The sequence below is a fragment of the Psilocybe cubensis genome, chromosome 3 (assembly GCF_017499595.1).
Source record: "Psilocybe cubensis strain MGC-MH-2018 chromosome 3, whole genome shotgun sequence".
Lineage (NCBI taxonomy): Eukaryota > Fungi > Basidiomycota > Agaricomycetes > Agaricales > Agrocybaceae > Psilocybe > Psilocybe cubensis.
Genome location: NC_063001.1, coordinates 493,774 through 521,180, shown reverse-complemented (window position 1 = coordinate 521,180; position 27,407 = coordinate 493,774). Strand labels below are relative to the sequence as shown.

General features: G+C 46.4%; 9 protein-coding genes across 9 annotated transcripts; 4 read left to right on the top strand and 5 right to left on the bottom strand.

Moving 5' to 3' along the window:
• Positions 1–175: 175 nt before the first annotated feature.
• JR316_0002991 (Ribosome production factor 2-like protein) lies at positions 176–3,096 on the top strand (the record flags this gene model as incomplete). Its single annotated transcript, XM_047888774.1, has 7 exons — positions 176–433; positions 489–829; positions 885–967; positions 1,033–1,432; positions 1,948–2,080; positions 2,141–2,389; positions 2,440–3,096. 7 exons carry the CDS (start codon positions 176–178, stop codon positions 3,094–3,096), a joined length of 2,121 nt encoding a protein of 706 aa, XP_047751148.1.
• Positions 3,097–3,184: 88 nt separating this feature from the next.
• Positions 3,185–4,903, bottom strand: JR316_0002990 (uncharacterized protein; the record flags this gene model as incomplete). Its single annotated transcript, XM_047888773.1, has 1 exon — positions 3,185–4,903. The coding sequence occupies one exon, from the start codon at positions 4,901–4,903 to the stop codon at positions 3,185–3,187; it is 1,719 nt and encodes a 572-aa protein (XP_047751147.1).
• A 187-nt stretch (positions 4,904–5,090) lies between these two features.
• On the top strand, positions 5,091–6,596 carry JR316_0002989 (uncharacterized protein; the record flags this gene model as incomplete). The annotated part of the gene is made up of 1 exon (XM_047888772.1): positions 5,091–6,596. One exon carries the CDS (start codon positions 5,091–5,093, stop codon positions 6,594–6,596), a length of 1,506 nt encoding a protein of 501 aa, XP_047751146.1.
• A 361-nt stretch (positions 6,597–6,957) lies between these two features.
• On the bottom strand, positions 6,958–8,046 carry JR316_0002988 (Protein rds1; the record flags this gene model as incomplete). Its single annotated transcript, XM_047888771.1, has 1 exon — positions 6,958–8,046. One exon carries the CDS (start codon positions 8,044–8,046, stop codon positions 6,958–6,960), a length of 1,089 nt encoding a protein of 362 aa, XP_047751145.1.
• Positions 8,047–14,214: 6,168 nt separating this feature from the next.
• JR316_0002987 (uncharacterized protein) lies at positions 14,215–15,032 on the bottom strand (the record flags this gene model as incomplete). The annotated part of the gene is made up of 2 exons (XM_047888770.1): positions 14,215–14,812; positions 14,869–15,032. The coding sequence occupies 2 exons, from the start codon at positions 15,030–15,032 to the stop codon at positions 14,215–14,217; spliced, it is 762 nt and encodes a 253-aa protein (XP_047751144.1).
• A 1,475-nt stretch (positions 15,033–16,507) lies between these two features.
• JR316_0002986 (uncharacterized protein) lies at positions 16,508–17,152 on the bottom strand (the record flags this gene model as incomplete). The annotated part of the gene is made up of 3 exons (XM_047888769.1): positions 16,508–16,783; positions 16,842–16,910; positions 16,964–17,152. 3 exons carry the CDS (start codon positions 17,150–17,152, stop codon positions 16,508–16,510), a joined length of 534 nt encoding a protein of 177 aa, XP_047751143.1.
• A 269-nt stretch (positions 17,153–17,421) lies between these two features.
• JR316_0002985 (uncharacterized protein) lies at positions 17,422–20,940 on the top strand (the record flags this gene model as incomplete). Its single annotated transcript, XM_047888768.1, has 6 exons — positions 17,422–17,547; positions 17,618–18,530; positions 18,592–18,639; positions 18,705–19,214; positions 19,254–19,457; positions 19,511–20,940. The coding sequence occupies 6 exons, from the start codon at positions 17,422–17,424 to the stop codon at positions 20,938–20,940; spliced, it is 3,231 nt and encodes a 1,076-aa protein (XP_047751142.1).
• A 116-nt stretch (positions 20,941–21,056) lies between these two features.
• JR316_0002984 (uncharacterized protein) lies at positions 21,057–23,460 on the bottom strand (the record flags this gene model as incomplete). Its single annotated transcript, XM_047888767.1, has 6 exons — positions 21,057–22,282; positions 22,347–22,633; positions 22,684–22,809; positions 22,857–23,158; positions 23,215–23,238; positions 23,311–23,460. 6 exons carry the CDS (start codon positions 23,458–23,460, stop codon positions 21,057–21,059), a joined length of 2,115 nt encoding a protein of 704 aa, XP_047751141.1.
• A 196-nt stretch (positions 23,461–23,656) lies between these two features.
• Positions 23,657–27,402, top strand: JR316_0002983 (uncharacterized protein; the record flags this gene model as incomplete). Its single annotated transcript, XM_047888766.1, has 5 exons — positions 23,657–23,801; positions 23,853–24,004; positions 24,055–25,392; positions 25,448–27,077; positions 27,140–27,402. 5 exons carry the CDS (start codon positions 23,657–23,659, stop codon positions 27,400–27,402), a joined length of 3,528 nt encoding a protein of 1,175 aa, XP_047751140.1.
• Between the last annotated feature and the right edge of the window lie 5 nt (positions 27,403–27,407).

Below are 27,407 nucleotides of genomic sequence, written 5' to 3'. Positions count from 1 at the left end.
CCCGGAATCAACATCAAGATGAAATCAGTGTTGAACCCCGTCCTCGAACATCCTTCTCAATGACACCAATAATTAACAGTAATATCGGCAGCCTTTCACATCAGTTATGTGCTTTAAACAGAATCAATTTATAAAGTACGAACTTGCTCTACTACAGTCGGTACCCCAGCATACAATGGAAGCAAACTCTACCGAGAATATTATGCCAAATGTCTTCCCTCCTCCCCCTCCAGGCCTCAACTATATTGCTGCCATTCAGCCGTCGCTCACTTTTCTCATGATTGGTACAGCATGGGGAGGGGTTCTGCTTCCTTTGCTTGTCGCTCTATTTTATTTCTCTACCAAAGACACTCGCCGTCGGCCAATTTTTATTTTAAACGTCCTATCTATTTTATTGGGACTTTTCATGGTATTCTTTAACGCGGTTCTCGAGGTATTTTCTCCCATAATTCGAAATCCATTAAGTTGACTCAACTTTATTCAATTAGATTCGAGCAATCCTGGCACCGTTACAACCCCTTAATCCATTAACATCAGTAGTATTCGGCATTGTCAGCAGCGGCACTCCATTACTCGTCGAGTTCATCCTTGTTATTCGGCTTCTCGCTGTGTATCCCTTTACCCGTACCCCAAAGCCGATATGGTGTGCAATATTTGTGCCTCTGGTTCTAATCAAGATTGGACGCATGGTCAACATAATATTTTTCTCTGTTCAATATGTTCAGCTAGTTCAGACCGTTTCTGGAGATCCCATTAGTGTTGCCCAAAGTCCATGGCACCGTTTTCCAGGCATCAAAATTGAGTGGATCCTTCAGGTCATTGACAATACGTAAGTTTAGTTTAATATTCAATTGATAACGAGCCGTCGCTTAGAAGAATTTCAGTGCAACATCGACTCTATTTATCTTCCGACTTAAATCCGTCATGCACACTCCAGGACGAACAGTAGCATCAGGTACTTATCGCGGTGAGTAATGCCGTTTCGCGCAACTGATCTTCTTTCTAACCGACACACCATTTCGTGAAATATAGTAACCTATACATCAAAAATTAAGGCACTATTCTGGATAGCTGTATCCAACTTCGTGTTCCCCGTCATTTTGAGCATTATCCAACTGATTATGCTTTTCCGTGACTCCAACTTTCTAAAAGGGGCATACACATTTTTTACCAACGACTACGTAGAAATTGTTGGCGTTCTTCTGGCGACTGTTTGGGCATCAACAGCTCATTGGTCAGACCAGAATCCGACAGCCGATATCGAGTCAACTAAAGTATATTCTGGACCGTCTCGTCTTGCCAGACATATCTGGTTGGACAACTCGCAGTCCTCCGCATCTACTGGTAACGTAGTTGAGAGCCTTGGCATCCCCGGTCATATTGAACTCGATGGATTGAAAGAGAGATCCGAGGGGGAGATCGGTCCTATAAAGTCACAAACAAGTTTTTCCTGCGTTACGGAAGAGAGAGAGCTTTCAATAAACCGAAAGCTTTCTTAACTATTTAGCATGTTTAAAACCGATTGTATGCCAGTGATGAGTCATACCATAACTTATTTATATTGGTGAATACTGCTTGAAATGACGGAGAATGTTTCTAATAAGTCGATACCTTCTAAAATGGCATATTTTTTTATTCATTTTCAAGGGTTTTCTTTAAAACCTTGGACAAGTCGTCAAAGCTGATTTTTTTTCAAGTCCACAAAATTCAAACTCAGTTGAAAAGACAACACGCCCGTCGCCGCGTTAAGCCGAGAGTGCCAAATACACTAAATCATATTTGCTTGTGCTTATATTAGAAGCCATTGGGAGGCAGCCAATAATATCGCTCTATCACTTTTTCCTGTAGTAAATTACCTTTTTTCTATCTCTGATGTTGCGAACAATGTAAAGTAACTTATAGCGAATTTTTGAACATATACTCATGCAATGGTCTTCCTTCTATTAGTAAACCAAAAAATGCTCGATCTAAACGAGCCCTGGAGGCACGCCAGCCCAAGGAGGTTGAAGATCCAAGAACCGCCATTTTTGTAAAGGGAACTCATACAGGCGAGGTCCTCAATAATGTTATGCGTGAACTGGTAAGTCAATAATCTCGTTCATGCATATTCGTGTAGATACTAATCTCACAAAACTCAAAGATGGCCTTGAAACGTCCAAATGCTATTGCTTTTAACAAGAAAAATGCTATACATCCATTCGATGAAGCCTCGACTTCAATAGCATCTCTTGAATTCTGGGCAAACAAAAATGATGCATCGATGTTTGTTTTCGGTCAGACGACGAAGAAACGGCCTCATGGATTGACTTTTGTTCGTATGTATGACGGAAAAGTTCTGGACATGGCAGAAGTTGGAGTGGAGAATTGGGTCGGGATGGCTGATTTTAAAGTGCGTTTCTTCTTTCAACCCGGCATTCTTTCTTTTAATTTCCACATTAGACTCCCAAATCGACACCAGGACATAAGCCACTGATGCACTTTGCCTCTGAGCTGTTCGACACCCACCCGCGGTTTATTCAGCTTAAATCAATGCTGATCGACTTTTTCAACGGCGAAGAGATCGAATCAATATGTCTTCCTGGCATCGAGCACATCATCAGCATCTCCTGTGGACCAACCCCCGATTCGCTGAACAACGCCACCGCCATGGCGTACGCCTCACGGCCCAAACCCTCTAGTGGTGCGGTAGTCGAGGACACTTCCAACTTTCCAAAAGTCCACATCCGGACATACACCCTCAAGCTACTCGCGTCTGGTACACGCATCCCGCGCGTCGAGCTTACGCCGATGGGGCCGTCGCTTGACCTCGTTCTGCGGAGACACCAGCCAGCGGACGCCGAGCTGCTCAAGCAGGCTATGAAGAGACCTAAGCTGAAGAAGAGCGATATCGAGTCGGGTCTTGGCAAAAAGAAGAAGAACCAGGAAGTGGACGAGATGGGCGATCTCAGAGGACGTGTGCATGTAGGAAATCAAGATCTGAGCAAGTTGCAGACAAGAAAAATGAAGGGGTTGAAAGCGGGCAAGGACGAAATGGATGTGGACGAAGACTTTGGAGGAGAACCCAACCCCCGGAAAAAGAGAAGGACAGAGGCCTAGATTTTTGTTTTCCACTTATGCTATGATTTGTATCTGTAGTCTACAACATTTGACAAGATCTAATTTTACAAAAACAAAAACAAAAAACTCAAAACTGAGTAAATGAATGTAGGTCGATTTCAAAGGGGTCGTCATTATTCGTATAGCCTGGATATACTCTTTCCCCAGAAGCAGGCGGCCACACGGGTGAAAGCATATCCCACACACACTGCTCATCCGCCTCCAACGTTGACGATGGCGTTTCTGAAAGCGTTTTGATCGTACACGCCTCCTCGAGCCTGGCAAACCGGGCCCGGTAATCCTCGCGCCATGTCTTCTCCAAAACGTCACACAACCACACCTGCACTTTCTTACCACGGCGGTTGGGCCCTTTAGTAGCCAACTCAATGATGAGCTGGACATCATCATCGGTGCTGAGGTTCAGGATGAGCGTGGACAGTTCCGGCCAGCATTCCTTTGGCAGGTATGAGTAGAGTGGGATAAGGATGTTTTCTTCAGGCTCTTCAATGGACAGAAGCACCGTCTTGGCTCTCTTTGTTAGGTGTGCGAAGAATCGACCGGCGAGGACGGTCGAGGTAGTCGAATCAATGAGGGTCAATGTCGTTAGCGATGGAAAGAAGTATCCTGTGCCTGGTTTTGGGACGGGGACGGGGACCGTCTGTCCTAGCTCCTCGGGTAGCCAAACGTTGCGTAGGACAAGGCTTTGGAGGGCTGGTAGGCGGAGATATGGTAACAGGAGAGTCATGGCGTCGTTTTCATACCGCAAGTGCTCAAGAACATTCATCGTGATGAGAGGCAAATCATGTTCCATTGCAGGTGGATCGAATACATTTCCTACAATTGACAGATTGGTAAGGGTAGGTATATCCATGATCTGGCGCATCGCGGGCCAGGAAAGCACGTATTCAGCAAAATCTTCTGCTTCGAGCCTCAGAGTGGTGATGTTGGAAAGCGGGGGGAGGATTTTGCCATAACCACCTAAATGAACGTAGTTGAGTTTTGGGGCACCGCCTGTAAAAATTGTAGATTGTAACGCGGTCGCTCTGTCTGCCAGGTTAAACCTTTCCTCGATGTCGCCTGTGCCATGTGCCCGGCTCATTGAAGGGTAAGGGCAGAACGCAAAGTACTCCAGTTTCGGTACTTCCTGCTCGGTAAGATGTCGTAGTCGATTGAGGACGCGAAAATCAAAGTCCACCCTAATCGTGACAACCCTCCATCGCGCGACGTGAGACAAAGCCATGTCGAGGACACGAGCGCGATTGTCGCTGGTTGTGGTATTCGGTCGACCAGGGTTAAAGTCGTTGTCGTTGAAATCGAGGAGTAGCTCTAGACTCTGGGTTCCCGACCTGCTCAGGTATGTTTCAAAACGCTGCAGATCAAGTTCGTCCCCCAAAATATTCTCGTCCTCCCTATACATGAATCTTGCCCATAAACGCGGATAACTGAGCGCAACCTCGCGCCATCTCCTACACACATGAGAGAGAACGAGTTCTGTTGTCGTTTCCGGCTCCCTTTGATCTTCCTGGACCCGAGACGAAAACAGATAGTTGGAGCCGTACCCGGGAGGCGTAATAGTTGCGTAGTCGAAGATTAGGCAGGTAATCTCGGCTGGCAGGTTGAGCAATGGCGACGGCTCGTTGTATATGGCGCCAAACTCTGCGCGAATATTAGACAGCTTTTCGTCAATCTTGTCAATTTGAAGGTGGAGGTCGTTCCGTTCTTTCGTCAACGCATCAATTTGGGAAGAGAGTTTCAACATGGCTGCGTCCCTCGTTGATTTTTGCCTTTGGGGAATGATTGCAGACATTTTGAGGGATAAGCGCTAGAATAAGTCGATTACTCCCTATTCCTGTACCAGATGCAATAAAATGAGCCGTGCCAGTGAAAGTTCAGGAAAAGAGCCAGAACCCGGCAATGCCAAACATTGAATATTGATCGCGTAGGCCCGCGCCTCTTCCTTTGAACTTAACCTACTTCAACAAGCACCGATCTCAATGCACTCGACGAGTGCAACGATTCAGAATCTCCCGATAGAAATATTTTCCTTGATTTTTGAATATTACCAAAGTGAAAACCTGGAAGAACCCAACGACGAACTTGCGGAAGTTATCGTATCACACGTCTGCTCTGCCTGGCGATCGATAGCGATAGGAAATCCCAAATTGTGGTCGTGGTACGCAAATCGCCACGAGAAAAAGCATAAACAGGAACTCGAACGACTTGCTGTTTATCTCGAACGATCTTCCAACCATCCTCTGTATTTGTGGTTCGTGATCAAGTCATATAGCCCTCGCCCACATATCCTCCGCCAAAAGGTATTCACCGATACCACAGAATATAGAGCAATTTCTCTATTGCAGAAAGCCACAGAACACACTCGCAGATGGCGTTGTATCTCAATCGACATTCGAGGGAGGCATGAATCCTATCAAAGATCGTGGTGTTTCTTCTCGCCTCCACAAAATCTATCTTTCCCAGAACTGGAGACCTTCGAGGTGTACATGCCACGCTTATTGCACAATGCTTACTTAGAAGAGTTGTTTGGTGGTGAACTGGCGACTCCTAAGCTGTGGTTTGTTCGCGTAGACCCCATTCCTTTTGTTCACTTCAATCCACCGCGCAGTATCACTACACTCGAGTTACATTGGGAGTACAGAGACCCATTGCCATCAATGCCCAAATTTCTCGAAGCATTATGTGATATCATGGCCTCTCCGACGTTGACGACCGTATGCATAATTGGAGAGATGTTCGATAAAGAATACACTAAGGAGTTCCTGACAAAGAGGAAACGGCTTTCCACTTTTATCAAAAACCTTCGGTGCAGTAGCGCTATATTCTCAAGCGCTATATTTCGTCATTTTCAGTTCCCTCGGCTGGAACTTCTATGGTTGCGGGAGATTGTCTTTAGGGAAATATTTGAGGATGTTCAATCAATCGACCCGACTTTGAAGATCTTTCCTAGTCTACGAACTCTTATTCTGCTCAACTGCTACAGCGATCAGGATTCATACATGACTTCTCTCGCCCAATACACGCAGAATGTGAAGCACCTATACATCCTTCAAGATCCGGAGTTATTAGTAGGAGTTCATCTAGTTGACCCTGACTCAGAACGATCTGCGTTCAGCTTGATAGTCGACGAGAAGATCCTTTCCAGTACAACTATATGGCCTGATCTCGATATTGTAACGTTCTCTAGACCAACACACGATAAGATCTCATCCGAACAAGTTGCATCATGCATCGACATTGTCCAGAATCGGAAAAAAGAATTTATGCTCCACATCCCCAGGTATAACGCGGAGAGTTGGGAATCAGAAGACCTTGTACTGTGGGCGTCACTTTCGGCTACAGGAAAACTTGAAATAATTCCTGTCACTGACATTTACGTGTCGATCGGACGCTGGTTGCCTTGGCCGTCGCGGTTGCCTCCAGGGATCAAACGTCCGTTTGAACTTCAAGATGGAGATTCATTCTTCGGTCCTATTTATCTTTGATTCTTGTTTTGAAGACCTATGATAACTGTAGAAAGCTTAGAAAATTCGTGTTACGACGGCATACATATAATTTGGTACCCAGATCCCGATTGCTGAGGTCTAAATTTAATTGGGCCGCTACACCACCCACTAACAATCTATGTATCGATAGTCACTAATAAGGCTGTCCTGATCTCGCAAACCAAGTTGACAGAAGACCGGCGAGTCGCAATGATATGTTTGGGTTATATCCAGACGAAACAGGAGTCAAATTTTGAGAAAAAGTAGAAACAAATAAACAAGTAATACAAAAAACGATCCAAAGAAATTTAAACGAAATCAAGCCGGAGTCCAAACAAAAGAAATCGAAAATACACTAAATTTAACCAGACTGGTACAGAGCAGGGCCCGCGACGATGTGGTCGTTCAGCATCGACACATTGGCGGGTGAGATGGGGACATTTGTATCGGTGACAGCGATAAACATGGTACCATTGACGATAGGCGCCGTGTTATCGCCATACACGTTACCGCTGGGCTGGATGGTCTGTCCGCTACGTCCCTTGATATTGAAGAGCTCCGTGTAGGTGACGTTGAGCTGGGAAATCCAGGCGACATAGGCGGGAGCACCGGCTGTTGTGTTCGTCACGTAGCTGTTGTTGTAGCTGACAATCTGGCCGGGAGCATCCCACGTCAAGAAGACTTCGCGTCCAGGGTAGGAGAGGGGTTCGCTGCGGTTGTGGGTGATCGCGGGGGTGGTGTTGTTGCCAATGATAGATGTATTGTACAGAGGAGTAGCATCGGGGTTGTTGATAATGTTGAGAGCGGGGAAGTTTGTCCACTCAATGCGCGGGTTTTCAGCGGGGCAGGTGACAAGGTAGGGTGCGAGGAGCGTCCACGCCATCGACTGGGAAATACCTGTCTCGAACCACACAGGCATCGGGAACAATCCCTCAAACTGCCTAAAGATCATTTGCTGCCTCGCCTCTGTCGTGATAGACTGCAGCAACAACTGCGCCGCATCGCGCGAGTTCAGGTGCTCCAGGAATCCATACACACCAGATTCACCAAAGCGCGTGAGCTTCTGGCAGAAGTCGACGAACTCGCGCACAGTTTCGAACGGATATTGGTACGTACACTGCTTCGCTGCCCTGGGTCCGAGAATATTGGTGAGCAGTTCCGCGTGCCCGACTTCTTGCTCGGCCATAAATTGAATGAGGTATCGGTCTTCTGCGTTCAGTCCGGCAGCTTCAAATTCTTCCACTGAGAATTTCGCGAGGCCGTGGTGGAAGAGGTCGAGCTCAATCCACTCCTGATTAAGCGCCAAGTTGATAGACTGGAAGTCGAAGTCGCTCAAAGGGTGATAATAAGGTTCGCTTCCATTAGTCCCAAGCCCACCAGAGGGAGTAGGAACCGCATGGACAACGCTAGCGAGAGAGAGAAGGCCTCCGAATAGTTTTGAGAATTTCATACTGAAGGCGGTTGTGATAGGACTCGAAGGGGTATCTGGATATCTAAAGAAGAGCAGATGAACCTGATGAAGAATACAGCTGCTTGTTTGCATGTTTATATACATCCGCAGGGCGAGTAGGAAATCATGTTTGAGTCTGGCTCGTAAATTCGCTCGGAACGATCGATAGTGTCCCGGTCAGGGCTGAATATCGGGTGGAAAGCCTAGCTTGCTCAGTGCTACAACCAGCATCGAAAACGTGGCAAAAAATTACAGTGTCCCGGAACTCAGAGAGTGCGCGGATGCTCAATAGTTTCCACCTGGTGTACCGCGATCTCTCTGGGCCAAAATGTAGAACAAAGGTTCCAGACTAGTCGATCCCGATGCCTTTAAAGAACTTCAGGAGACTCCAATATAATAGACCAACGGAACGTTGTTGTGGAGTTGGATTCGAGTGCGAAAGATATTTGCTGCCCGCTGATTTTCCGGGCATTTCAGCCCAAAAATGCAAAGACTCCAGGGAATCGCATTGTAGTGATAGGTACAGTGTTCACTTCAAAGTTCAAAGGTTGGATGACTCGGATAAAATGTTCCATTGACAGCTGTGTAAATGCACAAATGGGGAATTTGTGGGGAATACATTAACAAGAATAGAGTACGCCTGCGACGCGGAGTAGATACTTCTTCAAATAACAGCCAAGACTTCCAAATTCCCTGAAAATGAGACAGAGAAGTCAGTATAATGTTTTTACGTGGATTTAGAAAATGAACAAGAATCAGTGAAAACATATAAATTGTCATCGTTCGAAAGGTTAATTCCAACGAGGTTTTAACCAGCCGTGAGAGTCTAATTAAAATAGAAACATCATGTTAAAGAAGAAGCGGACTTTTTACTCACAATTTCCAGCGTCTAGAGGTTCAACAACCTTAGATAACAGAAAGGGATGTTTAGAAATGTGCTCTAAGCCACTGAAGAAACCTGTGTCGTGTAGAACGTAGTTCCAAAAGTTTCAGAGCGACGCTACAGCTTGTCTATAAGTAGCACGCTTTTAAGTTCAAGCTCCGATTAAATTTCAAAGAACGTGCAGGGCAGGTGTAAGACGTTGGATTCTGTAAATTGGAATGGTTTGTAAAATCAGTAAAAGTATGATAAACAGCATTAACAGCATTAAAATTTTATTGTAGATTTCTAGAGGGTTGTGTCTTTGCAAATTTTCACTGAGCCTCAACGGTGGGTCTGCCACTACAAACCTAAAACTGGAAGCTTAAAGCTTAACGCACGGGCCAAGTAAAGGGTATAAAACGTAGTGATCTCCCACGCCGTTCCGCTTTCACCGCACTCGAGTCAAATTGCAAACCAACGCCCTCAACAATACACGGCTGGATTTGTGCCAAAGTAGTGCTGAAACGAACGTCGTGGATGTCTCAACGCTCGGCCATTCGGTCACGCTCCTCTCTCTGCTTTTCGCCTTAGGAGGACAGAGCTGGCAGTCCATACACCTCTCCAACAACCTCATTTTCCCTGTCTACCTTTTTTTCTCCGTGCATTCACGAGTATAACCTTCATTAGTTTACCAATATGATTTTTTTTTTGTTGTTTCTTTTGTGCACTGACATTGACGGCCTCAACGATAATTCCAACTTCAATCAAGCTCAAATTCCGATGCCACCTGTCATAGAGAAGAACAACCCAATCATCTCCCTCAAGACATCAAATTATCTCAAAAAAATGTTTTCAGTTTCGTGTGCACCAATTCAGTTTCGAGTCAGCGAGTGATCAACACGACGACGGTGCTCTCAAGTTCTCTCAAATTATCAACATTTCATAGAAGACCTCAAACAATTTTGTGTGCACCAAGTCGATAAATCAATCTCTCAACAACCAGTTATTCAATCATTTTTTTGTCAACAAGACGGGCGTTTGAGTGAGCGGATCGTATACATTGAATTGTCAGAGCAAGTGTGACTGGGAAACAATCATTAACCGCCGAGTCCCCACAGTTTTACTTCAAATCTTCAAGCCATGCAAAATTTCAAGATGTACATCACAACAATGTTTTTAAGGCAACAACATCTTCAAAAGCTCCTTCAACTATACAAAAATTCAACAATATTTTCAATGTGTGAAGTAAGTATGGTACATTTTTGGGGACGCCTTCACGATTTTATAGGGGCTATTATACTTTGTACTGTGGGGATTTGTCGACGAGATGATTGTATAGGCGAGATGTGAAGGGAGAAAAATGGTATGGTACAAGCAACAAGGACAGTTCGAAAACAAGAAAAAAGCAAGAAAGCAAATGTCAAGAAACCAAGAACAAAATGGGGCGTAGAATAATTAAGAATGTGCGTGACCGTGTTTATGTTTTTTATGCGGGGAAGGAATAGGATAGAGAAGTGGGCGTTAGGGGTGATGTTGAGACCGACACGCATTTAGAATGTTGGGAGATACGAAGCTGATGACAAGGGTGATGCCGTGGCGTTGGTACCGGCAGAACGAGGGAGGTGGGCGTTTCGGGCAATTCGTTCCCTCATTCTAACAACGCTTTCGCGAAGCTTTAATTTGGTATGCTAGACGGCGACAAGTGAATAAATCAAGACAAGCCAACAAAAAAAAACCGCGTCAATCAAACGTACCGTGAAAAGATCCTTCACCCGCCTCCAAAAATCCGCCTCAAAAGCAACGTGGAAGCCATCGTGTGAAGAGCTGAAAGCGACACGTCTCTGCAGAAAAAAGTGGATGGAATTGGGATTAGAAAGACAAGGGCTGGACTGGCTGCGGCTAACTCACAGAACTGTGCGTGGTGCGTGCAAAATTAATCTTCCTGAAACGACGCACGTTCTCCCTTTTCTGAAACGAAAGAAACAGTCAGCAACGAAGAACGAAAAGAACGAGAGAAGAAACACGCGACAAGAAGAAATCAGGCGAAAATAAAATATTACTCACTGCAACCACCAACGGCGTAGACGGACCCGACCACGGAACTTGGGTGTAGTAGCGCGACGGAAACGAAAGGTTCGACGAGATTACCAATACTTGGCCTCCATGTTCAGCATGTTCACGACTAACTTGCTCTATCGAAGGAAAAACAGGCCCGGTGGGGGACATGTTCGAGCTTGAAGCCGTCGCTGTATTCTGTCAGGGAGCAAGATCCGTACAAAGAGAAGGAAAAAGACAACGGCAAACGCGAGGAGGGTGTATAAAAAGAGCGAGGTTGATATAAGGGAGAAAATGATGAAATGAATTGTGGGGGGTGATGGCCGAGGGCTAGCGTATGAATTGGGGTGAATGGGAGGCGTAAGAAGGCCTTGGAACGTTGGGGGGCGGAAACGAAAAAAGAAAAGAGCAAAACGCGAAAAAAGGGACGACTGGATGAAGTCCCTTTTCAGGTCGGCAAATTCGAACTGCGCTCGATTCTCGGGAATAATATCCAGAATTGGGCAACCACGGACGGAGAATTTCCAAATATCGACATGCTGGAATTTGGATCCCAGGTTGGGAGATGGAGAAGACGCCCACAGTTGTGCAGCATGGCCTCATGGTTGGCGGAGAATTGGGGAGTGGCAGGAAAGCGCAGAATGTATTAGTGGTGCGTGTAGCACCAGTTTTATTATTGGCAGATGATACAACCATTTGGCAGGACACTTGTTGCTACCGTTGCCCACGCCATTGTACCACAGTCGACCTGGTCGTCAATTCCTAAAACCACTGTTAGAACTCAGTCCCCTTCATCAAAAGTAGCTGGTGCATCACATACTCTCTTTCGGTTTCCACCTCATATTTCATTCTCCTGCGTAGACGAATGACAAGGACACTCGTTACCGCCTTTCACCATTTCATGGCACAACAGTAACTTCATCGTCGATTCCTCTCGACCTCCGTCATAAAAGGACTGTGCACCACCAACTCTCTTCCGATTTCCACTCCATGTTATATTCTGCTGCGCAGACGAATGAAGGCCAACGAACCATCTCCTTCCTTTGGCGCTCCAAGGACATCCGGCGCCCATAGAACACTCGAATCCGACTACAGAGGCTGATACACCCCTACCACCAGACCAAGATGGGGTCATACTGGGTATATTGTATGCAGAGGAAAGGCCGTTCCCTCCACAGTTCAAAGTGGTTGCTGGCATCGACGCTGTGCAACCCCTTTGACCATGGAACAAAACGGCAACGTACTTCCATCATAATTTCTCGCCACATAAATATTCCCATAGCGGAGAAGGCTCACCCACGCTGCAGAATGTTATATCTGTTTATTGCCTGCCCTCTGCCCTTTGTCTGCACCCACGACTGTCTGGCATCCGGAGTCGGGAGTACCTTCACGCTATGTGACATATGTCACAGTCACGTATGTTGGAGTACATTTTCGCGACTCGAGGCCTCTATACATGGTCAACAGCCCAAAGCACCTATCAGTATCGGCAAGAACATAAAATTACGCGTCCTCCGAGGATACGAAGCATGTCAGCCAAGAGCCCATGGATTTTCAGCCAAAACTTTTGCTTTATTTGTGACTTTGTCACGGTAACAGTCACGGCGGATGGAAGACCCTCGAAACCAGAAACGCGTTGTCTGCAGAAATAAGGGGGGGAAACACGTAGAAGAGAGCTTTTTTATGGTCAGGAAGACATCAGAGGATATCAACCATATTTTCTGGCTGAGCTGACAACAATGGACCCCTGGTATCCTGGTCTCCGAAACTTCTCGGTCCCCCAGTCAAGCAAGAAAAGCAAGAAATCAGAGGATGCTCTGCCATAACCAAGAATCAGACAATTAACAGCCCATTCGATTAAAACCAGAGATCCGTCAGTCGAGGATGGCATGGCGTAAACCGCGATATTGGATGGCAAGATGATTCTGAAAAGGGGCACCCGAAACCTGAAATTGGATGCGTCTTTCCGACGACCTACGACCAGATGTCGAATGTTCATGTCCTATACAGTGTTCAGACGGATAAAATGTAATGCCGATGCCCAACATACTTTTATATATCCTTGGTGTCTTGTGTGATCCATCCTATCTTCAAGTCCTTCAAGATGTTCTGTCAACGAGAAGGCCACAAGACCTTGGATGTATCAGCAACCTTTTTTGCAAGGCCATCGGTCGGTGATGAGTGCATATACGCTGTGGGTCTTGGAGTGAAGAAAAACAACGGCAAAGCAACGATGACACCCTGTAGAGTGTAGTAATTGCTTGTATCTGCGACATAACGTCAAGAACCGCCAGCTTTTTGAGTCAACGTTGGAACCAAAGGGGCACGCACGGTACGACCAACAAAGAATACGAAACTGAACTTGCTTGCACCTTGTACGCTTGTTTTCCATCTTTCCCTGCTTCCCTACTCATTTCGTCCATCTCCCTTCTCCTCAGTGATTTGCCACCATCGAGATACGAATTTGAATGGAATGAAAACGATTGTCATAAAGAGAGGAGAACCATTGGTATGGTTTTCGTTCGACGTCTGTGAGCATTGCCGAAGTTGACTTGCTTTCTTTTTGTGCATTCCTGCTTAGAGTTCCCCAATTGCATGGTGGGCGTTTTGAACCGTCGGATGAGTCGTGGTTAAATTAGAGCTACAAGATGGCGTCGCAGTTATTGGAGATAAGATTTTGGAGCAAGTTCAATGTTGGAGGAGAACCTCCATTGTCGGTGATTCAATTTGGTCATGCTGCCTTCCACATGACATTCGCCATCCTCAAGCACTTTTCTCCCAACCTAGACGTAAAGTCTCTAGGGGCCTCTCGTCCACGATACAGGAGATTCTTAAATACAACCTTCAAGTCCCTCTTTTTTGCACATTGGACCCAAAATCTCTATTTTGGAATTTGAACACTTGGTGCCCATCAATCGTCATGAATCGGACCTCATTGTCAGCATCTCCGGTATTTGGTACATTGGTTCGATTTTTGGCGCATATATTCAGCTCCAAGACGAAAATATGTATCTAATCCAAGTCCAGGAGATGATGTTGACTCCAGTGTCCACCCATCGTTCAGAATCTCGGAACCACCGTACTTTCCTTGTCTCGCTTTTTTCCCGGTTTTATCAAGCGCATATATAGGCATATATAATTTCAAGTTGGTTGCCTGCACTTATTAGAGGACAGCAAGGGAATATACGAACATAAAACACAGTACCGAACTGTCGAAGGGCAAGCATCGCACTACAATACCTACGGGAACTTTAAAACGGCAATAAACTGCGCAATCGTTTGGGCAGGGATACCCTCAAGGCCTGAACCTGATCTGCTAGTCGTTCCAAATGCCGCCTTTTTGCGTCGTATCCGTCCACCTCACCCAAAGCTTCCATTTCCTCAATGGCCAGCATCTGCTTTTGCAGCAAAACTATCTCCTTCAATGTCGTTCGTAATGATTTTGCAGCCTTTGTCTCCTGCACCGATTTCTTCTGGACAGCCATCTCCTTCTGAATGGTCATACCGGCATCCGGGCATGTAAAACTCTGCCCAAATCCATGTTCAGCACTGAATGCTGCCTGCTTCTGTATTATGGTCTCTATCACCCCAAACGCAGAAGCAGGAGTGAGTTCCAGATTGCAAACGCTCGCTCCACTGGATAGCATGGACCTCCCCTTCAAGTGGATCTTTGCAATAGATTTATCGATGTCGTCCCAATGAGTCGTGCCGAAGACTACCTTTCTGAAAGCTGCTTCTCCGCACATGCTATTGAAAACTTGGAGGTTTTGACGTGCGGATCCCGAAAACCGGTTATTGGATATGTCATGAAGGTAAATGATACCCCCTATGCACGCTTTAGAATTGTAGCTTTGAATTTTACATCGTAAGTCCTTTTTGATGAAAAAGTATATTCCATAACTCACGCATTTTTCAGCCAGTCGGCGATTCTCTTCAGAATGACGACGTCAGATTCGTGAGTGTCGTCAAAGCCAGGGGTATCAACCAACACCAAGCAATGACCGCCGTGGAGTGCTTTTGCGGTTTCTATTTGCTTGGTACAGGAAGTCAACTTGTGACTTGTGAGCATTCTAGGCTCGCCCAGAAGTAAATTGATAAACTAACACTCTTTCAGAATACAGAAGTCGTCTGATTTTTAAGCTTGCTCACCGTGCTTTCCCCCACACCCGTAGGTCCCAACACCCTATTTTGAACATGTATGTTATATAATTTGACATCCAAGTACACCATTACTAACAGAATAATTACTTCCTTAGGAAAGTTGGATTCCTCTAATCTCACTGATATTAGGAGCAGACTTCTGTTTGAATTGAACAATGGAATATTTTTGAGGGTAAGAGTTTTCGGACCTCAACGCAAGGACTTTAACAAGAAACGCGGAAATGATAGGAGGACCCGTCTCTAATTGACACTGGATGTTTTATGGGAAGCTGGTAGACAACTTGGATCATCCTCATTTTCAGCCAATAAAGGCCTTTCCTTTAGTCACCCTAGCTGCTACTTTGTACAGGGTAACCTACTTTCCAACAGGAGCATATTTATCGTATTTCAGTGGGTGTTGGACCAAAGCTTGCTGCTGCTCACCCACTCATACGTTGCCGTTTTTCGATTAAAGGAAACACGATAATGGCCCAAAGCTCCAATACGCAAACTGGATTTTAATGGTATGTTCAGGCCATTGTCACTACCTACGAGCGCTTTTGTTTTGCACTTATGCATACAACGGCGTAAGAAATTAACAGGCAACCCCGGAGTCTATATTCCAAGCAAATATGTCAAAAATGAACAGGAAACATAATTACCGATAGATATTTTTCTGGCAAATATGTATGAGCGCCAGCGGTGTATGATCATATTGATTGTGCACTGAGGCATAAATACGACTTTAAATACGACCAAAGTATCTTGCTGAAGGAGACGGTTTTCGTGCTCGTTGTCAGAAACTCAAATATACAAAAGGAGAAGGTGCCCGAAATGGAGTGCGGAATTAGGAATCTGGCACTGGGTTGATTCCGTGAGGAATCAACCTCGTAAAATACAGACTATATACTATCCGAATCGCGAAACGGACTAAATACGTACACATAGCACTGTAACATTGTACAGTAACATACGATACAATGAACCTATACATTGTGATGCATTATACGGATTCAAAGAATTCATTAAAGCAGCGAATATACACTATCCAAAACAGGGAATTTACAATGTAGCATATAGCGTGGATTCATTGAACAGCAGTAATTAATAGGACTTCTAGCTGACATCTAGTAGGATTGTCGGAATATACAGTGAGGTCGGGTCTTAGTGTACTCTGCGGAAATTTCTAAGTAGTAATACCGACAATTGATGATCGGGTTTGGCACAGTTGAATATGTGCATACCGCTTGGTGCTGGAAGTCAAGGGTTCATGTCAACGAGTCAAGTACAATTTCAAACTTGACCTACTAGGGAGTATTGTACTTCACATTACACTCATGTCTGAGGCAAGGAACAGTGATAATTTGTTTTAAAGAAACTAACTATGTATCACTAGCTATGTATCTACTGCTCCTTCTGCTTTGATATTTCGGATTTCATTTTCTTGTACATCATAAAATAATTGCTCTTGTAATTATGGCGCCCTGCAATCCCCTTGAGGGTGTTAGTTGCCCGCTTCTCAAAGATTTGGAATGATTTTCTTTGCATGTCGGCGACCTTCAACTTCTCCATTTCGGCCATATAAAGGCGGTGAGCAGCGTCGCGATATGAGATGCCAAGTTTTTCTACAAGTGCTTGGACCTCAGCATGTTGTCGGAGAAGCTCCTTGTCGGTAAGCGGCTGCCAGAAGTGATCATTAGTGTGTGTGAGTGGCGCGGTTTGGATTTTAATGACATACCGGGTCGGGTGGTGCGTGCAGCGTTCCCGCAATAGTGTTGTAGGTCTGTAAGCGTTCAAGATAGGGATCCTTAGGATGGTAAATACTTTCAATATAAAAATCAATTAAAACTGATTACTTACCAGACCGTCAGCATTGGCGATTTCAGTCTTCATTTCCGCTTTTTTGTGATAAGCGGACATTGAATATTCCAGAGAGGGCACCACAAAAAGGGGGACAAGGTACTTCTTCCCCCCGGGCCCCTCAATAACAGTATAACCACTGGGAACATTGGATTCAACAGTCTGAGGCTTGGGATTGAAATCGGACATGACGCGACAGTGGCTTTGGGAGGAAAAGATAGGATGCCTCGAAAAATCACAAGAGATGCCATGATATACCCTTGCACGCCAAGCATTTGCGGAGGCAATCATAGGTGCACGTCTGGGAACAATCACATGACCTTTCGACTTACAGCGTATCGGGTCAATTCAGAGGTACCGTGCAACTTGTGCAACTTGCTTCTCTCCACATACATCCCTGACCCCCCAATCAACACATTTAACACATACTCCACACTCCCCCCTCTTAGCTGTTACAAATGGCCTCCCAATTCAACAATTCCAACACTCTGCGCCTTGCTCTTGAGGCAGCGGATCTCGAACTCCGGAATGCAGTCAAGGGTGGAAATCTGGAAGGATTCATGAAATTGAACAATCGGAAGTTGGTACGTGGCATTTTTTTTTCTCCACCTCATGACTCTGATGTGTATACTATACTACGGTGCTTCTTTTTAGAAACAATTTATATTGTTGAGAAAGTCAAAGACCTTCCCCGATGCCTTTGTCAAGTTTGGTCCAGAATCATTTTTTTGGACTGTCACCATTGGGTACAAGGCAGCCTTGAAGAAAGGCACCCTCAATATTAAGGAGTTTACCGCCCAACATGCCCGAATTTTGGAGGAAGCCGCCAAAGTGCACGTCAACTCGGTCCCAAATCCGAGCGGTGATACACGCGCACACTCTTCTGATGCTAAGGATTACACCAATCAGGGAGCATCTCCCCCCCACTCTGGTGCGAATTCTCACTTTTTTGGTGCCCCACATCCCCCTCAATTCTTGATATGTGCACCGTGTTTCCGCTCAACAGGTACACCAGACCCTTCCTGCGCATCGGATGCAGTGCAATCCCATGCATCAGAGTCCCGCGTGTTGGGTGCATTACCCTATACTCCCGTATTGGGTGGCCCACCCACCTCTCTTGTGTCATCGGGTGCAGCACCACAATCCCGCATGTCCGATGCAGCACCTCAATCCCGCGTGTTGGGTGCAGCACCGCAAACCCGCGTATTGGGTGCAGCACCGCAAACCCGCGTATCGGGTGCAGCACCGCAAACCCGCATGTCCGATGCAGCACCCCAATCCCGCGTGTCCGATGCAGCACCACAGTCCCGCATATCGGATGCAGCACCGCAAACCCGCGTATCGGGTGCAGCACCGCAAACCCGCATGGCGGGTGCAGCACCGCAGTCCCGCGTGTCGGGTGCAGCACCGCAAACCCGCGTGTCGGGTGAAGCACCACAGTCCCGCATGTCGGGTGTCCCTGCTGCCTCTCTTGCCTCGTCGGGTGCGGCTACTAATTCCCGTTCATTGGGTATGACAGTTAATTACCGCTCGCTGGGTGCACCTGCTACTGCAACACTGACATCCGGTATGTTTTGTTCACTACATCATTTTTTTAAAAAAAATTGTTAATGTTCCGAACAACTTAGTCAAACATACCCATACTGTTGAGCATGAACCCCAAAGCTCTGCATCAGGTATGACCACCGTGACGTTCTTTTTATACATTCCAATTCAGATTAACTATGCTTTCTCCAACTAGGCAGTTCTAAGCCTCAGTTGGCCACCAAAGCAACCAAGGCGTCAAAGTTGAAGTCAAAAGAAACTAAGGCAGCAGAGCCTTCCAACCCCCCTACTCGAAAAATCATCGATATCCACCACGATCTTGCTCTGGCGTCTTTTGAAATGCCCGACTCCCCTCATCATTCCTTCAAAAAATCTCAGGGAGGGCAATCACAAAAGGTGAAAATGCTAACCGAGGAATACAACCGCACTGTCAAGGCATCCAGCTCCGGTGCATTGGGTGCTGTCGAAGCATCGGGTTCTGAGTATGAGGGGTCGGAGAGTGAAGAAGAAGAAGAAGAAGATCGGTCCAGTGGTCGCACAGGCTCGAAGCGGAAACGGCATGAAACACCACCACTGCCTGTGGTGGATGAGCTGCCCGAAGATGATACCCCCCGCATTCCGCATATGACTCCATGTGATAGGTGTAGAGACATGAAGATCACCTGCCATATTGGCACCAAGGCCGCTTGCTTTGAATGCAGCCACAGTAAGAAGGGTTGCTTTCGCAATAGTGTTTCTGTGACAGGTCGCAAGGCTAGAAATACTAATTTGCCAAAGCCTTCCCGGCAAGTAGGGAAGTCCAAGCACACTACCCCCGCGGTGGTCCTTTCTGACTTGGAACCACTCAAGAAAAAGCCAAGAGCCGTTGCTCCAGCCTCTGGTTCTGCTCGTAGCTCTGCTACCAAGTCAAACGAGTTGACAACATTGCAAAACACACCTTTTTCAAACGGTATTTCACTTTTTCCCCCTTTGAAATTTTATATATGCTAATGTTTCTAATAGTCATTGAATTGAGTGATGATGAGAAGGCAAATGCCTCCATTCCCGTTCGCGTTGTCTCACATCCTGCCTCCACTGTCCCCTCACTCCCTTCTCGTATTGCTGCTCCCGCTGTCTCTTCACTCCCCCCTCGTGTTCTTGCTCCCGCAGCCTCCCCCGCTCATGTTCCCGCTCCCTCGCTCCCCCCTCGTGTTCCTGCTCCCGCAGCCTCCCCCGCTCATGTTCCCGCTCCCGCGCTCCCCGCTCACATTCCCACTCCCGCAGTCTCCTCACTTCCCGCCCTTGTTTCTGCTCCCGCTGTTCAAACTCCCACTTCCGTTGTCCCTCTCCCCTCTGCTCATGTCCCCACAACCACTCCCGCTGTCGTGTCATTGGCTCTATTGATCCAGGATCTGACTAGTAGGGTTTCCAGGATGGAGGTCAATCCAGCTACTACTGCACCTCCCCCCGATCTTAGCGGGCTTTCCTCACACCCGCTCATTGCACATCTTATTGAGCGACTGACTGTTATGGAAGATCGTTATGCCCATACCCGCCAGGAACTTATGGAGGTCAGCAGAGCGCATGAGGATTTAAAGGTTGAGTATCAGAGCTTATCACTACGGGTCGGGTCTAACCAGAAACTTGTCAACACTTCCGAAAACCTACTGCACAATGCACGAATGAAGATTTCAACTATGTCAAGGAGTATCAAGGAGTTAGATAACTCATATGCTATCCTCTTGGAACGTCTTGTGGATATGGAAAGGGCTGTTGACGAGTTTCAACAACAAGAAATCGAAGTGTCAAGGGATAACTTTGAGGAAGAAAGTGAGTATATTTCACCCTCTGCCTCCCATTCACCTACTCGCTCTGGGTCTCCGAGTGCCTCTTTTTCCTCTCCATCACCCGCCGCGTCACCTGCTGCACCACTTGCCTCACCCACTGCATCACGCACTGCTTCACCCGACCTTGTTGGCTCACCTGCTCCCACTTCACCCACTCCCCCTGCCTCACCCGCTCCCGCTGCCTCACCCGCTCCCGCTGCCTCACCCGCTCCCGCTGCCTCACCCGCTCCCGCTGCCTCACCCGCTCCAGCTGCGTCACCCGCTCCCGCTGCGTCACCCGCTCCCGCTGCGTCACCCGCTCCCACTGCATCACCCGCTCCTCCCACGTCACCTGCTTCTCCTCCCGCTCCTCGACCCACCGCTGTTGTCCCCCCCACAGTGTCACCCACTCACCCCGCCTCTCCCTCTTCCGCTTGTGATGGTTTAGCAACTTCTGCTACTGCATATCCACGGTTGAAGCGTTTGACAGGCACCAAGGACGGTATAGTGCATCATTACGAGTCGGATATGGACATTGATTCAGACTCGCCTGATGACAATGAGAATGGTGGTGACAAAAAGTCGGGTGTTAATAACAGCTTGGATGTAGCCTCCCCTTCTGTTTAGAATTGTGTAGTGGTTGATTGTGCAGGCTGGTTTTTTTTGTATCTCTATCAATATATTTTTCCTGCTTGCCCAAACTTTCTTATTGTGAAAACATGATACTAAGATACATAGAATATCTAATGGCTTCTTTGTCTTTGACGGCGTACCCGCTTTCCAGAGAGAATAAGGTCCTCATCTACCTCTCTATGCTTTCTTCGCACACCTGAACTTTCTGCTTGCTTATCTGCATGTGCTGGTATATGCAATGATGCCTCGATCTGCCGCGCCTCTTCCAATAAACGTCTTGACTCTTCAGCCTGTGCAATCTCATCGGGAGTGGTTGGCTTTTTTCTCGGACGTGGTTTGGGTTGGGAAGATTTGTTTTTGTTGGTATGCCGCCCAGGCTCCAGAATACTAACATCAAGCAATCCATTAGTACCAATCACTAGAGTTGGTGCTGTGGATGTGGGTGCGGGTGCGGGTGTGGGTGTGGGTGTGGGTGTGGGTGTAAGTGCATGTGCGTGTGCGTGTGCGTGTGCGTGTGCATCTGCGGGTGCGGGTGCGGGTGCGGGTGCGGGTGCGGGTGCGGGTGCGGGTGCGTGTGCGGGTGCGTGTGTGGGTGCGTGTGCGGGTGCGGATGCAGGTGGTGCGGGTAGTACAGGTGCGGGTGGTGCAGGTGCGGGCGTGGGCGCAGGTGCCGATGCAGGTGCAGGTGGTGTGGGTGCAGGTGCAGGTGGTGCGGGTGCAGGTGGTGTGGGTGTGGGTGCGGGTGGTGCGGGTGCGGGTGGTGCAGGTGCGGGTGCGGGTGCGGGTGCGGGTGTGTGAATTATAACTTGATTTGCTTGACTTTCATTCAACAAAACTGGGTCAATATCCTGCATATTGATCTTTGTGTGAGGTGGTGGAGGTGGTGCTTTTGAGGGCGCTTCTACTGGCTGAAAACTATCAAAGGACACCAATTGAGAAGCACCTTGCATGTCTTCAATGCGGAGTGGTGCAGATTCAAGAGGTGCGGGTTTCGTAGGTGCGGCAGTATTCTTCTTTTTAGCTGCTTTTTTTGGTTTTTTAGGTGGAACCCGGCGCTTCTCTGCATCAGATTGAAAGTCTTCGTCGGGGTAATTTGTTGGGGTAGTTTCATCCCCCTTCCTAAATTTTTTTACCTTGCGGAAGCGGAAGACCTGGCTGGGTGGAAATATTTCTTGTCGGGCGTAAATGTGGTCCATGATACGTCGGAGGTCATCTAAACTGACTGAGCGGGGTGCATTAAGGCGGACCTTTGGGGGTAAATATTCTGGTGAAATAAATGTTGACTGATATTCATGAAGAGCATTAAATGGTGCATGTTTAGAACGGCCATTGGTGGCTAAAACTACTCAATTGTTAGGCAAAGGTATCCCTTTTGAAGAAAATAATGACTGGCAACTCACAGTAGTTCTGCCCCATATACATACGATACAACTCTTCCAACTGTTCCTTGTTGTATTTACTTGCATCAAAGTTGGATGGCAAAAGCGGAAATCCGTCGGGATCTTGGTCAAGGATAGATATTTCAGTAGTGTTTTCATTGCGGGTCCCATTCCGTGTTCTGTCTCTAGCATTTAACAACCCACGAACATATGTAGCAACCATCCTCTTCATTTGGGTGACTTCATCGGGCTTCTGGTCCTCAAACAGAGTGGAGACAACACCAAGTGTACTAGCAACTTGATCATGACTATCAAATTGGTGAGTGCATGTGTTTGAATGTGGAAAAACATGACTCACACTCGGACAGAGAGCTGGCCCGATTCATTGAGCCTTGCAACAAATGTTATATTCATCAAACCCATTTCTGCCCAATGAACAGTAGCAGCCTCATCAAGCCTCTTAAAAGCATATTTGTTCCCCCTCCTATAAATATTTTAGAGCTAGTGTACTGTTAAATATTAATGACTTACTTTAGTTTCTGCTCGTCCGTATACTCAACTGTATTCAATGTTTCCGCTTCCCTATCCAGAGCTCGTTTTTCTTGCGGAGTCATGCGGCTAATAATATTGCCCATCGCACGGGAGCGGGTTTCAAATGCCAAAGGTGTAGTACTGTCGGCATGTTCAAGTCCAAGGATTGAAGCAATTTCCTTATAGACATCGTCGGGTCGGGTTCGCCATAGCACAGTAGTACGCTTGTGCTTTTTCCCCTTGAGTTCAGCACCGGTTGGTTGAGGTGCTCTCCAATTATTCCGAATCCAACCAAGTAGCCGCTGGCAGTAATCGGAATTGGTAAATATTGTCAGGTAAGTAACCAATAGTAACATACCTTTGCCTCTTTTTGTGCAAATTCCTGAGTTGCAGACAGACGTCTACTTCCTGTCGTAACCCAAATATTAAATAGTTAAGGGAGAATCTTGCATACAACCTGTTTGCGTTCAAGATTAGATGTTGCCGCAAAATATTCTTCTTTGAAAGGGTCTATTTCCTTTCTCTCCAGACTATTGTACACCCTCTTGCGCCTATCGTGGGTCTGAAAAACATCTAGAACATCTTGCTCATCTATCTCCGACATGTTCTGGGCTGCTTATACCTTTTTATGGGGGTGTAAAGAATTCAGCTTAGCTAGAAGGTTTCCCTATTTATATTTTTCAGGCCTGTATGACAAATTTCACAACCTCCATTCAGGAATAAGATCTAATCGATTTCATGATAAGGAACCTAAGAGTCTTCACGTTTGTACTTTGTTCTGCTCTTTCTATTCCTTTTCTATGCCGTCACAGAGAACCAAAAGTTCAAGAAGATCCAAAAAGGGGACATTATATGAGGATGATGCTGATGCAGCAGACGCAGTAACATATGAAAATCGTACTCGTACAACAAGAACTGGAAGGACGGTTCCGGACTTGGTAAAAGGTATCAAAAAATGCAAGCTATTATTACAATCACTGACTTTCCTTGTTCCAGTCTCATTGGCAGTTCCACAGAGGCGTAATACAGGTGATCCATGGCATATAGACAATCAGGATACATCAGAAGGCTATGAAGGTGATTATGACATACACAACACTGATGACCACCGCGACGATGGAAGACCTGTAGACTCCAGACCTCGAAAGGTAATTTCAAAGTTTTAAATGGAGTTGCTGGCTTATCTTATACGTTAAAGACTCAAAGAGACTACATTCTGCAATTTGTGGAACGAGTGGATGATATACTTGGTGCATTGCTGAGTCGAGAAGCGCCGAGGGCGCTTAATGCACCATCCATCTGCACACAATGCCATAACGATTGCATCTCGGTATGGAGGTGTCGAGATTGCTCTATTCCATCTCTATTATGCAGACGGTGCATACGACATGAGCATCAGGTTAATCCAATGCATAGGATAGAGCGTTGGAATGGTGCCTATTTCCGATCAGCAGAGCTATGGGAGGTGGGATGTTATCTATTAATATCTCACCATTCTGCAGAATTTCCTCCTCTATGCGAATCTCTAACATTTCAAAAGCAACTTCTTGAGGAGTTGGAAGAGCGGAAAGACTTTGAAGAACAGGCTCTACTGCGCGTCGCACACCCGACATCTGAATCACCTTCATATCCTTCAAGATATGACAATGATATTTTTATGGATGATACTAAGGAGGACTCAGAACATACCCAAAATCCAGATGGCATTACAGATGATCAGTTTGAGGAGTATCTCAACCAGCTTCGGGAGGATCCATCAAATTTGGAGGGATTTGAAGATGGTGATGATGAAGCAGAGGTAGGTGATGCCGACTCCGATGTCCGATTCATGCCAGCATATCTTTCGCCACCAACGGTCGGGAATCGGGATCCCAACTCTACCTTCACTGGAAATGCCCCCTTTGCTGATGGGTTAAACAATTCCTATGTGCGAGTTGTGCATACTAATGGCCTTCATCATTTGGCTATGGTATCTTGCGTTTGCCATGGGTCGGGGCAGCTTCCTTTAGATCTCATGGCATGCCGATTGCTACCGACAAGTTTCCAGCAAATCCGCACACTATTTTCCGCACAATTATTAGATTATTTTCGACTCTCAAATTTAGAACTCAAGTCTTCTGCTTACCAGTTCTACTCCCTATTGCGACGTGTCACCAATCCGACTGCCCCGCATACCGTTGTCAATCTTTATAATGAATTTCGACGGATGTCCCGCTTATGGAGATGGATGAAAAAGTTAAAATGGGCAGGATTCGGAGGCCATAACGGCAAAAGTGCACTGTCGGTTGGGCGGGGAGAACTAGCCAATTTCTGCCCAGCATGTCCACAGCCTGGTGTCAATTTGAGTGCCAACTGGAAAGATGACCCCAATCGCTGGGTCTACAAGCGTGTTTTTGTAGCGGACGGAAACTTCAAAGCAGACCATGTCCGATCTAAAAAACCATCCCGCGATATATGGTTGTCGGAAGGTGGTGGAATGACACCCGATCGAATGGAGTATGGTGAATTTTTGAAATCCGCCATTGAAGCATTGACAGTAAGAGCTTTGTATTTGATAAATAACAGGTGGAATATCTAACTACCCTCTTCAGGGAGCACCATGTGAAAACACATTCCGGGCAATCCAAAATTCATTATTATCATCAAAATCCTGCGATGTTACAGGCATTGTGGGGGTTGCCTGTGCAAGGCATGGATGTTACGCCCCCAATTCACTTGTCGATCTTTTTAAAGGAGAGCAACAAAAGAATGTCGACTTTGCCCTTCTATCAGCATTAAAATCAACAGGTGTTGATCCCGACCAAGGCCTAGCGGTTATCTACGACATAATCTGTCAATATATCATTTATCTTCTCAAGCGTATTGGGCATCTACTCCCCAAAGGACTCAAAGTTGATCGGGCAATTGGCATGTTTCACGTACATGCTCATAAAGATGAATGTTTCTTTAGATATGCACCAACCTTCATTCCTGGTGCCGCTTGCGTCTGCGGAGAAATTTTGGAATCACTATGGGCGGATTTGAATCATATATCTCCCGCCGCCCGCACAGCAACTCTGGCGCACCGTGCAGAGTTGCTAGACGATCATGCTTCCGACTCTAATCACAAAAAGGCTCTTGGAATCACAAAATATCTCTGTCGTAGGCATGATGAGGCTGAAGAAAAACAAGAGCAGTATCGGGTAGCATTTGTAAACTTAACCCAAGGAGCTGACCCCGATGCAGTAAAGTTATGGAAACAACAAATTGAAGAAGCTGAGTCCAAGAGGTTGGTGGACCCAAAGGTTATGGATATATATGCAGCAAAAAGGCCTGGAACCTCCACAGTCACTCCCGATGCAGTTCCGCATCGACCTCTAAACCCGATTGAGTCATGGATACAATTTGCAGTAGTTGTGGAAGAAAGACAGTATGTGTTTAAATCAGTCTTGATTATTTATCATGGTGTTAATAGTTATACACACAGATTGGACATTCGGATGAGAGCCCGACGCCTTATTAACCATGATCGGCTTGCAGAACGTAACAAATTAATAAAGCTACGCGAAACTTTAAAAGCATTAATGGCTCAACTAAGCATTCTGCAAAATGACGCGGGAGTTCTTCCGACAGCTTCCAAAGGGAATGAAATACCCGAACAACTCTTTATAGATTGGGAGGATGAGGAAGACATTTTGGCGCCGGGATCGGGTTCAGCAGTGTATGAGCCTATTGACCTTCAAACAATATTCCTACCTTCTAATGGGAATGTGGACATCATTCATGCACCATCTGAAATACATGCTAGGATTTCACAAGCTCGAGGACACCTGAATCAAATTCGAGAACTTATTGCAGAGAGGTCATTTCAGTATTCCGATGTCATACGAAAGGGCCCACGAAAAGGTGTGCGTACACGAGGACAAGCGGCAGCAAAGGAGTTGAGGGAACGCATTTCACATCATGCACAAGCCTACTCACGATGTCGAGATTGCCTAGTTCAACTTGGTGCCGACAACAATATTCTTCGGGAGTTTCGGGTCCTCACCAAAGATGATGTCCGATCAAGTACCGCTGTTCTTAACCCGAACATACCAGGATCGACAAATTTCCGCTTGTCATGGATATGGTACTCAGTAAATCAACGGTTAGGTCCCCGATGGGTGCTGGATCCCGACGCTCCCGACAATGCCGATCCAAATTCTCTCGGCGATAACGCTGATCCGGCAACAGTGCTTGAATGTCAGTTAATTTCTCATATTGATTCTATTTTTGTTGAGCGCTAATTTCTATTAACCTTTCAGTTAAAAGAGTACATTGGTTAAGAGCCAGAGCTCACTTTCAACGATGGAAGGAGGAGAGTACATTGGTTAGGTATGAGATGCAATGGACCGTGACATATTTCTTACACAAGAGTGCAACCTGGAAGTCGGCTATCAAGGATAACCCGACAATTTTGCCGGGTGCAATAGCATATGCACATCGCAAAGCGCAAATGTGGCATCATTTGGCTTTGATATCAGATCGATCTTTTAGATCAGTAAATAAACATTACAAACCTTTGTAATTTGA